Consider the following 12033-nt stretch of genomic DNA (forward strand, 5'->3'; position numbering starts at 1 on the left):
AGCCCGTCTCCAAGATGAGTGCAAGGGCCCCGGGATAAAGCCCTCGGAGTCTAGGGGCAGATCCAAGCGGGCCAGCTTCCGCCTGATCTCCTTCCTGAGGCTTCTGCCAGTGCGCGTGCCATTCGTGTCTTCTATCGTCATGTGTGCAATACGGAAGCACGTATTCCATGGAAGTCTGGCATGGCCTGACCATTCACTGCCTGGAGGCGGGGAGGGAGGAAATGAAAGTAAAGAGTGCGCTGCTAGGCCAGCTCCTTCCACTTCAATCAAGGCGTTTCCGTGCATGGACTCTCTTGCTGGCTTGTTGGTTCCTCCGTCGTGTCGCTCCCCTCCAAGTTGCCTAGCCTGGACCCAGCCTTCCTGTTGGTTGGTCGTTGTGGGAAGGAGGAATTCGTATTGATGGCCTCGAGCATCTCTAAGGACCCACCCAATGGAGGCTTTTTAAGCAAAAGGGAAAAAAGAAAAAGAATCTGCAAAACCAACCAATGCATCGGCGTCTGAAGAGAGACCTGCCAGACCCCCCCACGGCCAGCAAGCCGCGGGCCTCCGAGAAGGGCCTCCGAAATGCTAGCGGACAGCTAGCTGACTGACTGACTGCTCCTTCTGCAAAGGCGGGGCCCCGCGCTGTCGTGTCGCTGGCACGAGGGGGGGCCCAGAAGGCAGGGCCCCCTCCGCAAGCTGCCTCAGCCCCAGGGCCCGGGCCCGGGGACGCTGGCTCTGGGAAACCTCAGAACAGGCTGACATTTGCCCAGGTGGGGGCTCAGGGTCTACCGCCCGACCACGGCAAAGGAAAGATGCGTCTTTTTAGGGCGAGATCGGCCTTATTTCCTGCCACACCCCAAATCCCCTTCCAAGACCACGGAGGGAGGCCAAGCGCTCTGGGACCTGAAGCCATGGCTCGGGATCTGGCAGGCCCCCCCAACCTCCCCAGCAGCCTCCCTTCCTGGCCAGATTCATTCAAGCCGGGCCCCAGGCACGGAGCTCGAGGTCTTCAGCAGCTCCCTGGCAGTGGCCAGCCCTGGCCTGGAGCTCTCCATCCTGTTGCCCTCTCGGGCATGGGGCTGGCGCCTCAGCCCGCCTCCTTCCTGGAGGAGGCCCTGGAGGGCTTCATGCAGAGCCAGTCCTGATGCTCCTCCCAGGAGAGCCCCAACGGCCCTGGGGCGCCCCTGCTCAAGAAGGGGGTCTGGGGTGGCTTCTGTGCCCTGATGCAGGGGCCTGCGGGTCTTCTCCCCAGCCCCTTTCCAGGACTTTGCCCCCCAACACATGCACACACATGTATGCACACACGCACATACACGCACACGCAGTGCCTCCAGAACAGACCTCTTCCCAGCATTCATGTGGCTCCGTGCATCCACGGCTGTCCTCCCACACAGAGGCACCCCCCCTCCCAGAAGGGACCCGGGGGTCACCCCTCCACAGTGGGGGGAGGGGGCCGGCCGACTTCTCCCCTCCCACGCCTCGCTCAGCCGCCATGCCGAATCCCAGGCTAAAGCTCGGTTGTGGGGATACCAAGGGCGCCCCCTCCCCTAGCAACCCCTCTGCAGTTCTTGGGGCCTCTGCGTGCCAGGAGCCACTTGGAAGAGAGGAGAGGAGGGGGGCCTGGCTGGGCCCCGACTGCTGGGGAGGCGCCTTCTCTCCCTCCCGGTCCCCGACGGCCACCAGGCAGCTGCTCTTAGGAATCCGTTTATTGGCCAGGCCGCTCGCCAAAGCGGGACAGACACAAAGTCCAAAGTCCAAAAAGCCGGCGGCGGCGCGGAGGCGGCGTCACAAGTCCAGCGCTTCCGTCAGCTTCCTCTCTTCAGGGATACCGTTTACCTGTAACACAGAGCCCAGCGCCGTCAGGGTGGGACCGCCAAGGGGGGGCGCCATTCCACGGGGAGCCCCGCCCCCCCACCTCCCCAGCCACCCATTTTACGGAGGAGGAAACTGGAGTCTGTGAGTGCGCTCCGCGGAGGGGCTCTCAGAGCTCGGCCCCCGGAGGAGGGAGAATCTGCCCGAGCTTCCAGGGCACGAAGCGTGGCATGGAAAGGGGGGCAGATGCCACCCCACCGGACCCCAGTGCTACCTCCTGTCCCTGGCCCACGAGGGGGCAGCGGAAACGGCCACGCGGAGCCCCAAGCTGGGGAGAGGACCAGACAGATGAGCCCTGCGCGTGTGCCCTCTTCCCACATCCGTCACCAGAGCGCGGCGGGCTCCCCAGCGGGGGCCCCTCTCTTCTGGTCTTGGTGGGGCCCCGGTGGGCAGGGGGTACCGTCCGGGAGGCGGCCTGAAGGCCTGAACTCGGAAGGTGGCCTCCGGCTGCCACGGAACACCCGGGACCCGGACGCCCTAGCGGGCTGCCCGTACCGAAGGTCGTCTGATCCAGGGATGGAACGTCGCCTTTGAGGTGCCCTCTGGGAAGGGGCCACCCCGGGGCATCTGCTCGCCAAAGGCCACCACCACGGAATGGAAGAGGGACGCTTGCCAGTGGAGGCGCCCTCCAACGCTTCCGTTTGAAATCGGCATCGTGATGGGCGTTCGAATCCTGCCTTGGTCCTCCGGGGGCCAACAGAGCCTCGGCACGTCCCAGGACCTCGGTCTGCCTCCGCTTCCTCCCCGGCTCACAGCCTCCCAGGTACAAAGTCAAAGCCGAGCGGACGCTCTTTACTCCTCCCCATTCTGCGGGGCTGCCCCAAGCTCGGGACGACCGACGGCTCCTTCAACGAGGTCCACGGCCATTCCCGGCCAGCCACCCAGGAAGAACCAAGCGGGCGAAAGGCATCCGCTGCCCAAAGGCAGATCCAGAGCTCGACCGGCAGCAGCCCCGAAGCCCACACTGGAAGCCCCAAACTGGGGAAGTCTCCGTCCTCTTCCATGCCGTGGCTGCCGTTCGTGGAAAGCCAGTGTCCGAAGACGAGCCGCTGGGGCAGGAAGCCACCGAGGGGGGGGGTACAGAGATGGCCAGAGGCAGGGCTGGGGGGCACCAGATGAGGACCCCGCTGGGGAGAGCCTCAGCCTGCATCTCTAGAGGACCAGCACTGCTTCTGGCTGCCTGTCCTCTCTGCGGGGAAAACGAGGCGAGGAGCAGCGGCCCCGGATGTCCATTTGAGAAGTCGGAAGGGTCAGCCGGGGGCTGCCAAGTGCCGTGGCTACACGAGCATCTTTCCAAGGGACGATCCTGATCCGTCCGAGGGATGAGAAAGCATGTGGTGAGTCTGGGAAGAGGCGGCCCTTGTGGGGGGCCCTCAGGCAGCCTCTCCTCTCTCCCCAGAACCTCGATACTTCTTCAGAGCTCTGCTCCAGCTCTCGTCCTCCTCCTCCGAGGGAGCCAGGCAGCAGCGTGGAGACGCTCAGCAATCAGAGTTCGAGGCTCGCCCTTGGCAAGTCACTCTGCCTCAGTTTCCTCAACTGTCAAAGAGGGGTCGTGGCAGCACCTACCTTGCAGGTTTCTGAGGATGTCGTTTGTAAAAAAGAGGACAAAGCTTAGGCTGGCACATTGGAGCTGCGTGTTCCCTCTCCCCTCTCGGCTTCCTTTTTGGTGCCTCTGACCCTTCCCCTCATCAGGGGGGCGCTCTCTCCACCATTTTCCGGGCACAGACTTATTGACGTGCAGACTGGGCCCAGGGCTGGTGCCATCGGAACCAAAGAAGGAGTCAAGGTCCAGGCCTGCCCAGAGCCATCCAAGCCCCTGCCGGCTGAGTCCGATTAGCTCTGTGCTTACTAAGGTAGGGACTAGAATCAAGAGGTGGAGCTTCAAAGCTCGGCTCCAACTGCTCAAAACTGTTCAAGCTTGGGGAAGTCCCATTGAGGGCTCTAAGCCTCAGTTTCCTCGTCTGTAAAATGGGGATAACAACTCTGGCACTTCCTCCCTCATGAAGATGTGGGGAGTGAAGAATCTATAAAAGGACAGCCAGAGAGAAATGTGGCTTCTTGGAATGGGTCTATAGAGCTTTTCTGTGACACGATGCCATCTAGACTTCCAAGGAGCATCTCACGAGTTGGAACAATTCCCTGCCCCCCTCAGCTCTCCTCCTCCCCACCAGAAAGAAGGGGTGGCGCCCCCCATCCTGCTGTGGCTTCACCAGTCTCCGGCCTGTGTGCTTACGTCCCTCCCACTCAACAGACAGAAGGCGCCACCAACCCAAGGACCGGCCAAGCTTTGCCTTGGACTTCCCAATGGCTTTCATCCCTCTGCCATTAAAATCTGAGCGATGATTTCAATATACTTGCCTCAAACCTTTGAAAAGTCGTCATACGAAACTCTCCTTAAAGCCCCGAAAGCAGTAACAGAGAAGACGAATTTTCAATAAAAACACCAAGAGTGGAACCCATCAGCCACTTTTCCGATCACCCGTCCAGCCCCAGCGGACGCCGTCTCCACGGCCAGGCCTGCCCTTCTGGCATCTACTGTCCGGAGCGGCCCCAGGCAGGCCCCTCCTCTGGACTAAAATGTACCCCACGGCCAACCTGTCACTGACCTGGGATGTCCCCACTGTCAGTGCCAGGCGTCTCTCTGTCTCTCCCCGACAGACGGACAGCCTGAACCAGCCTGTCCTGACCACTCCTGGGAGGTTGGAGAGGGACGGACCTTGGCTGACTGCTCCCTGCCTTGGGCCACCAATTATGAGGCGACTGAGGAGAAGCCTCGCGAGGCGTGCAAATGAAGGAAAGCAGCACCCGGGAGAAGGGGTGGGAAAGTAGCAAAGGCCACAGGGGCCCCACAGGGGCCCCTCCGGTCACGCCGCTGCTGCTCGGAGGGCTTCAGACTCAGCCTCACGAACCCCTCTCGGTGCAGACCGAGGCTCCGTCTGGAAGAGCTCAGATGGCCAGAGGGAAGATGCTCCCTCCCGGGGCTGCGCCCCAGCACCCCGGGACCCTTCTTTACCCCGGGGAAGCCCTTGGGGAATCTGGAGGGAGCAGAGACAGCCCCAGCGTCATGTGAGGGCGCCAGGGATCTACCATGCAGGGTACGCAGCTCCCTGCCACCCTCCCTGGGGCAGAGCCAGTGGCCCTGGCATGGCGCACCACTGTGGTACTCACCGGCTGCCTGCTGCTGGGGAATCTGAGTCTGATGTGGGAGGTTCCTAGAAAAAAGGGAAGCTGGTCAGGGAAACCGGGTCCCAGCGCCCGTGGCCCATCCTGCGGATGGCGCAGGCCCACGCCCGAGTCACGCTCCCCCTCACTCTCCCCATCGAGCACACGGAGTCCACGGATCACGGAAGGAAGGAAACGAGGAGTTATTAGGCCCCTACTATGCGCCGGGCCCTGCGCTCAGCGCGGGACGAAAATGGCAGCCAAAAGAAAGACGGCCCCCAAGAGCTAAAGAAGACCAAGAAGCCCGGCCCGGCCCAAAGAACAGGAAAGTGGAGAGGGGCAACGAAGGGTGTCTCACAGCCGTGCCCGAGGCGGCAGCCTGACCCGAATGGAACCGGCAAGCCCAGAGGCGAAGCTCAAGGGCCAACGGCCGGAGATGGCACGGGACGATGGTGCCCGGAGGGTCTCGGCATTGAGCGGTTGTTCAGTCGTGTCTGATTCTTTACGGCCCTGTTGGGGATTTTCTCGGCCCGACGCTGGAGCGCTCGGCCACTTCCTTCTCCAGCTCGTCGGACGCATGAGGGAACGGAGGCAAGCAGGGTCGAGGGACTCTCGAGAACAGGAAAGGACGACGGTTTTAGGAATATTTTTAGATCCTTGCAAACAGCCTCGTTGAGAGACCAGCGAGTAACTGCGCTCCACCCTTCGGGCGCTGGCGAGGCCCCAAGAAGGCTGCCGAGCGGCTCCGAGAGGCCAGGACTTGCCCGGCTGTTCCGGAGAGGCTCGCTCTCTCCCGACCACAAAACCAAAGGAAGCCCCGACGGGCCGGCCGAGCTCTCGCTTGAACGTCGAAGCGACCACAAGCCTGCCTGCCCAGAGGAGGGCCGTAAGCCGCGCGCTTGTGGAAGGGGACGTCCGTCAGAGGGACGAGCCGTCGAGCGCCTTCTCGAGAGCTTCTACAGAATAACTGGCTCGGGCTGGCCCAGGCAACCTGCGACAGCTGCCCGGATCGGCACGCCTCGGTCCGCTCCTTCCATGCCCCGGGGAACGAGAGGCAGCTTCGGGGGACGGAGGGCCAGGCGGTGCCCGGACACTTCCCGGCGTGCAGCCCTGCCCGGGCAGAAGGAGGCACAAGGGAAGGGCTCCTTTCCTCCCTCTCGAGGAGCCGAGCCCTCCCCGGCGGCTCCGAGACCAAGTTGGACCATCCCGTAGACGTGACTGGCACGGAAGACGGCCAGATCTCTCGCGGAATCCTCGTTCTCGCGAGCCTCAGCCTCTGGCTTCCGAGGATCGACCCGGGAACGGACGGGTTCCCCCGAGCGTCTCTTCGCGGCCGTGTCACCCGCTGGCGAGCTGCTTCCTAGGCTCGGGCCTTCGTTCCTCCTCCCGAGCTCGCCGTCTAGCCACGGGCGCCTGACCACGGGCCCGTGAGCGACAGCTGCGACACGTGCGAGGCCCCCGGCGGCTCCCGGCTGTGCCGATGAGCTGCAAGTCCGAAGTGGGTCTGGAAAGAGGCCGGACGCGGCTCTCGTCTCTCCGCTGCCGTATCGCGTTGCTCGGCTTCCTCGGCTTTGAGCGGACACGTCAGTCCTGTCTCCGGCTGCGCCAGAAGCATCGACGGAGGCTCCGTGCGGCGCCCCGAGTGCGGAAGAGAATCTGGGGAGGCTGCGGGCACTCGTGGGTGCCCGGAGAGGAGCTGGGCAGACGCAGGAGTCATCGGACGACGAGGAGGCAGCGAGGCCGGAGGACGGAGGGCAGCCGTGCCGGCACCCCCAGAGCTCGGGCAGGCTCTTTAGGGGCTCCGTCTGAGAGGAAGAAGCAAACGTGTAAAATCACCCGACGTCAGAGGTGGGCACCGAAATGATGTCCTTGTGGGATAACCACGAGCGAGAATGTTCCAGCCACGTTGGGGCGTCCGGCGGGTGTGACCGCAAAGAGCCGGGGCGCGGCGGGAGTGGCGGGGAGCCAGCAGGGAGGCCCAGCGCGCGGGCGAGGGAGAAGGGCCGCACTCGGCGTCTCCAGGGCTGCTTCGGCCGAGCTGACGTCCAGGCAAGGGCCCGGCGCTCGCCATCCCCATCTGGCCAGGTGCCAGGCTCTCCCCCGCATCTCCCTCCGGCTTTCTTCTTCCATCTCCCAGAATTCCCAAGGCTGGCGGGCCCCTCTCGCCACGTGCCGGGCCTTTGCGAGGCTCACCCAAAGCCCCAGAAGGGAATTAGGCAAAGAAAGGGCCAGAGCCGGCGCGGGCCCTGGGAAAGGCGCCGACGAGACAGTCGACGGGCAGAGGCTCCTCTCGAGCCCCCGTCGGGCAGCCAGGCAGTGCAGCGGACAGAGAGCCTGGCTTGGGGTCTGGAAGACCCGAGTTCAAACGCAGCCTCAGACAGACACTCAGGAGTCATGTGTTGCCTCAGTTTCCCCATCTGTCGAGTGAGCAGGCAAAGGAGATGGCAAACTCTGCTGGTGTCTTTGCCAAGAAGACCCCCACTGGGGTCGGGAAGGTAGGCCTGACCATCCAAAGAGGCCTCCCTGCAACGTCGTGGCGGGACCCAGCGGGTACCCCCGTGAGGTCTGGAAAGCCCGTGACGAGGCCGAGGCCGCACACGCGGCTTTGCAAGGGCGGCTCTTGTCCCCGACGCGCGTCCGTCCCTCTTCCTCCGGGCCTCTGCCGAGAGCCAGGGAGCGGCTCCCCAACAAGAGCTGAGCAGGGCAGAGGGGAGGCCGGCCGCTCGGCGCCATCTCCCACCACGGCGGCCTCTCTCCAGCCCCCAGCACCGGGCCGCGCTGCCACAGGCTTCCGGCAGGCCCCCTCCTTGCTCCAGAGCCGTCCGGGGCGGCTGTGAACTTGGGGGGCAGAAGCTGCCGCGCCCCCCCTTCTCGTTGGGTTTCCTTCGGGCTCGACGAGGAGCCTCGAGCCTCCCCACACGGACGAGTCCGCGGACAGACAGGATGAGGAGCTTCTATTCCGTTCGATTCTATCGTGCCGAAAGAAACCGTCCCGGCAACCTGGCAGGGGGATGTCGGAGAGTCACGCCGGCCCTTTTGTCGCCCGGCAGTTGTGCCTGGAGAAGAGCCTGGTCGAGCCCTCGCCACTGGCCCGGCAGCCGGCTGGCTCAGGCCATGGAGCACCAAGCCTGGAGTCGGGAGGACCCGGGCTCAAATCTGGCCTCAGGCACGTGGAATCCTGGGCGAGTCACTGCCGCCTCTGCCTGGCCCTGCCCTTCCGTCCTGGACTGGTGGCCACGCCAGGAAGTCGGGGGTCTCGTGGGAGAGGGAAGGCGGCTGCCGGGGAAAGCGAAAGGGAACTCGTCGCCCAGACGGCCTCCGCTCCGGCATCGGCCCGAGGTTCTTGGCCAAAGAGCGGGCAGGAGCGAGCCGGGGTGCTCTGCGGCGCTTCAGAGGAGACGGATGGCGGCGAGCCTCGCCACGGCAGGTGGCCGCCCCTCCGTGGGCGCGTGGCAGGGCAGGCCGGGGGAACGTCCCGGAGCCTCCCGGCTGTCCTCGCTCCCCGGCGGCTGCCCCCGGCGGCCAGAGCCCACCACGACCTGGGCCAGGAGGGGTCCCTCTTCTCCGTGGGAGACCCCGGGGGGAGTGTTTGGGAGGGGCGAGGCCAGGCCGAGGCAGCGAGCCAGCGGAGCCGGCCACCTGCCCAAAAGGAGGGTTCGAGTCCCGCGGGGTGAGCACGACGACCACGTCTGACCGCGGCGTCTCTGGCCTCTCCCGCCTCCACCCTGTCCTCCCTCAGCATCCACCCCACGTACTGCTTCTTCTCCACTCGTCCCCGGCTCGGGTTCGAAGGAGGCAAAGGGAGGGGGTCCCGCAGCGCCTCCCCCGAGGGTGGGCCCTGCTCGAGCTCACGGCCCCAGGAGGCCGCGGACGCTGGGCTCCAGGCTCTGGGGGAGGTGGGTGCCCGCCCCGGCTCTGCCACCGCCCGGCTTCTTCTCCGTTTGCCAACACGAAGGCGAGGAGGCCGAATTTGCCCCCCAAGTCCCTCCCCAACCCGGGCCCCGAAATGCGGCTTTGCCCGACGTCTCAATGGGACGAGACGATTCGTGTCCAGGGCTCGGCTCTAAGGAAGGGCGAGGGCTGCCTTGGGGGGGGCCCCGGGGACTCCCCTGCCTGCTCCCCCCACCCCAGCGAGCCCCGACATGTTTAAAGGCTCTCGACGCCCCGGACAAGGCGGGCCGGCGGACAGACCTCGGCGGCGATGGAGGCGGGCCTGGCCGGGGGATCACTTACGGCTGCGTCTGCATCAGCGGCATGCTGGTCCCGTCGTAGCCGTCCGTGGGCAGCGGGGGCACCATCTCCCCGGTGACCGGGTGGAACACGGGCAGCGTGGACAGCGGCCAGGCGATCTCCCGGTTCTTGGACATGTCCCGCAGCTCCTTGGTGGACTTCTGGATGGCGCTGTGGTGGACCAGTTGGATGCTGGCTCGGAGAGAAGGAGAGGAGAGTCACGCGCCGGCCCGGGCGCCCCAGGAAGGAGGCTCTCTGCCGGCCCCCGCGCGGGGCTCGCCAGGCGCGCCGTCCCTCGGCGCTGCGAGCGCCCCCCGCGCACGCCGGCCGGCCCCGAGCTCCAGGCTGCTCTCCTTCCCCTGCTCGGAGCGGCCCCCGCGCTCCCGGGGCCCGGGCATCGCCAGGATGCCCGCCGGGCGCCGCGGCGGGGAGGCCCGACTCGAGCCCGGGCCCGGCGGAAGCGGAGGAGCCGCGCGCCCCCCGCGGGGTCTGGAGCGATGGAGCGAGCGCCTGACACACATGGAGGAAGCGTGAAGGACTACGGAGAGATGGAAAGTCAATGGAGCGCAAAGAGCAGGAAAGAGGACACTTACTCTGGGGTGAACATGTTTCTCTTTTCCCTGGAAACAAAACAAAATGAATGGATTAAATCATAGCATTGTACCGGCAACCTCAGAAGGGCGAGCGGATGGCGGGCGAGGGGTGCGGATGCCGCGGACGGCCGGCGCCGGGCGGCGCCACACACACAGCACGACGGATGAGACACACACATGGACACGGAAAAGCTCTGGGCTGCAACCAAGAGAGTGCGATGGGATGGGATGGCGGACGGGGCGCTGCTGCTCGCTGCCTCGGCCCCCCGGGGACACCCTGCCCGGCGCGGGGGGCCGCCTCGGGGTCCGGCCGGGCCTCTGCCCGGAGCCGGCGGACGGTTCCACGGCGGGCCGTGCCCGGGACACGCAAGCCCTCGCCGCCCCGTAGAGCGTTAAGGTACTCACACGCCTTCGCGGCGGCAGCACATGACGTAGGCGAGGACCAGGAAGAGCACCAGCGCCACGGCCGACGGCACGGCCAGCGTGACCAGGAAGTCCGAGTAGTAGTCGCGGCTCTTCAGCGAGGCGGGCGGCGGCCGGTACTCGCCGCCGTCGGGCAGGATGCCCTCCCCGCACACCACCTCCTGGAAGCTGGACGCCTGCTTCGTCTTGTCGACCTGCACGACAGAGAGAGAACGGCGGCGCGTCAGCTGCCCAGGCGGGCCGGGCGTGGGGCGAGGAAGGGGCGGCCCCGGGCTGCAGGGCGCCCCCTCGAGCACGCCTCCTGCCCAGCCTGGGCCTCCCCAGAGGAGGAAACGGCCCTCCGAGCCCGCCAGTGCCCTACGCCCGGCATCCGACAACCCGGGCAGAGCACCCAGCGTCGGCCCCGGGGGGCAACCTTCCCTGGCCAGGAATCAGCGGAGGCAGAATTCGAACCCAGATGCTCTAGGGCCAGGCCGAGCACGATCCCCTCCACGACCCCTCTCTGGGCCCCCTCGCTAGAGAACTTCAAGTCAGAAAGAATTGGGGGTGTCGAGTCAGGCCCGACGAGACGGGAAACAAGGAGGGTCGCTAGAAGGGGAAGGAGGCGGGCAGGGCTTCGGGCCGACTCCCGGCGGGGGGCGGCGGGTAGAAGGACGGCCCGGAACTCTGCGGAGCCCGCCGAGCAAACGCAGCCAAGATGACGCGGGAGGGAATGGAGGCCCGGCGCGGGACGGCCCTGTTCCAAAGAGTGAGCCTCAGAACCGCCCGGCACCGGCTGAGAAGCAGAGCCGAGGGTCGGGAATGGACGGGCCGCCCAGGAAGCGAGTGCCGGCCTCGGGAATGGGAGAGGCCCACGCAGGAAGGGGGCTGGAAGAGCTTCCCGGCCAAGCGTGCACACGAGGGAAGACTTGGGGACTCGGGCGGAGGGAGGCCGAGCTGGAGAAAGGACGCCTCGGTCCAACGTCATCTCCAACGCGTGTTCCGACATCCCGAGATCCGAGACGGGAGCCCCGTCCTGGGAACCAAACTGGGGAAGTTCCTCCCGGGCGGGCGGGCGGGCGGGCGGGCGGCATCTCTGAGAAAGGCGAAGTCGGACGTCTGAGAAGCCGGCCATTCCCGGCGGGCCGGCGCTCAGGGGTGGGAAGAGGACGCTGCAGACCCTTCCTGAGGAGAGAAGCTCCCTGCTGGGACGACGGCCTGTGTCGTGGGGGCCTGAGAGGGAAACTGAGGCTGGGGCTGCCGCCACAGGCTGATCCACCCTTCTGGAGAGCCCTCTGGGAGTCTGCTCCAAGGACCCCTCGAGCCAGCCGTTCCGTGACGGGTCTGGAGGACCCGCCTGTATAGATATTGGCAGCCCCTTTTGTGGGCTCGTCCATCCGCTGGGCTACTCCCGGTGTGACGGCCACAGGACGTGAGGGGGCGTCCGCGGCTCGGACCCCTCTGCAGGGCCACTTGGAACTCTGCCCGAAGGGCGCCAGCAGCGCCGCTCCTGGCTCTGCGTCCCAAAGAGAGAATACAAACGGGGGGGGGGCGCCCCACTTGTGCAGAAATCTTTCCAGTGTGCTCTCGGGGGCAGCAGAGAATCGGAACCGGAGGGGGCGCCCACGGCCCGGGGAGCGGCTGGACAAAGGGGGGGACGTGTCGGGGACGGCACATTCCTGTGCTCGGTCTCTGGCTCCGCAGGGACGGACGCGCTGGACCAAGCGGGGCGTGAGGGAGAAGCCGGGCCACCACGGGGCGGCCGTGCCGGACGACGCGGCTCCTCTCGCCG

At 66.0% G+C, this 12033-nt stretch overlaps 1 protein-coding gene across 5 annotated transcripts in view; it reads right to left on the reverse strand.

Moving 5' to 3' along the window:
• Positions 1-1680: 1680 nt before the first annotated feature.
• SGCE (sarcoglycan epsilon) overlaps positions 1681-12033 on the reverse strand; it is a 39630-nt gene continuing 29277 nt past the window's right edge. For 2 of the 5 annotated variants that reach the window (XM_044679552.1, XM_044679547.1), the window contains 5 exons: positions 10245-10456; positions 9840-9866; positions 9250-9438; positions 5023-5066; positions 1717-1818 (listed from right to left, as the gene is read on the reverse strand). In XM_044679552.1, the coding sequence (XP_044535487.1) occupies positions 1802-1818; positions 5023-5066; positions 9250-9438; positions 9840-9866; positions 10245-10456 (489 nt within the window). In that variant the 3' untranslated portion in view covers positions 1717-1801. Of the gene's footprint in view, positions 1819-4212; positions 4248-5022; positions 5067-9249; positions 9439-9839; positions 9867-10244; positions 10457-12033 lie in introns of all 5 variants that reach the window. The other 3 variants (XM_044679550.1, XM_044679548.1, XM_044679549.1) reach the window with 3 other exon arrangements.

The sequence above is a fragment of the Gracilinanus agilis genome, chromosome 5 (genome assembly GCF_016433145.1).
Source record: "Gracilinanus agilis isolate LMUSP501 chromosome 5, AgileGrace, whole genome shotgun sequence".
NCBI classification, from domain to species: domain Eukaryota; kingdom Metazoa; phylum Chordata; class Mammalia; order Didelphimorphia; family Didelphidae; genus Gracilinanus; species Gracilinanus agilis.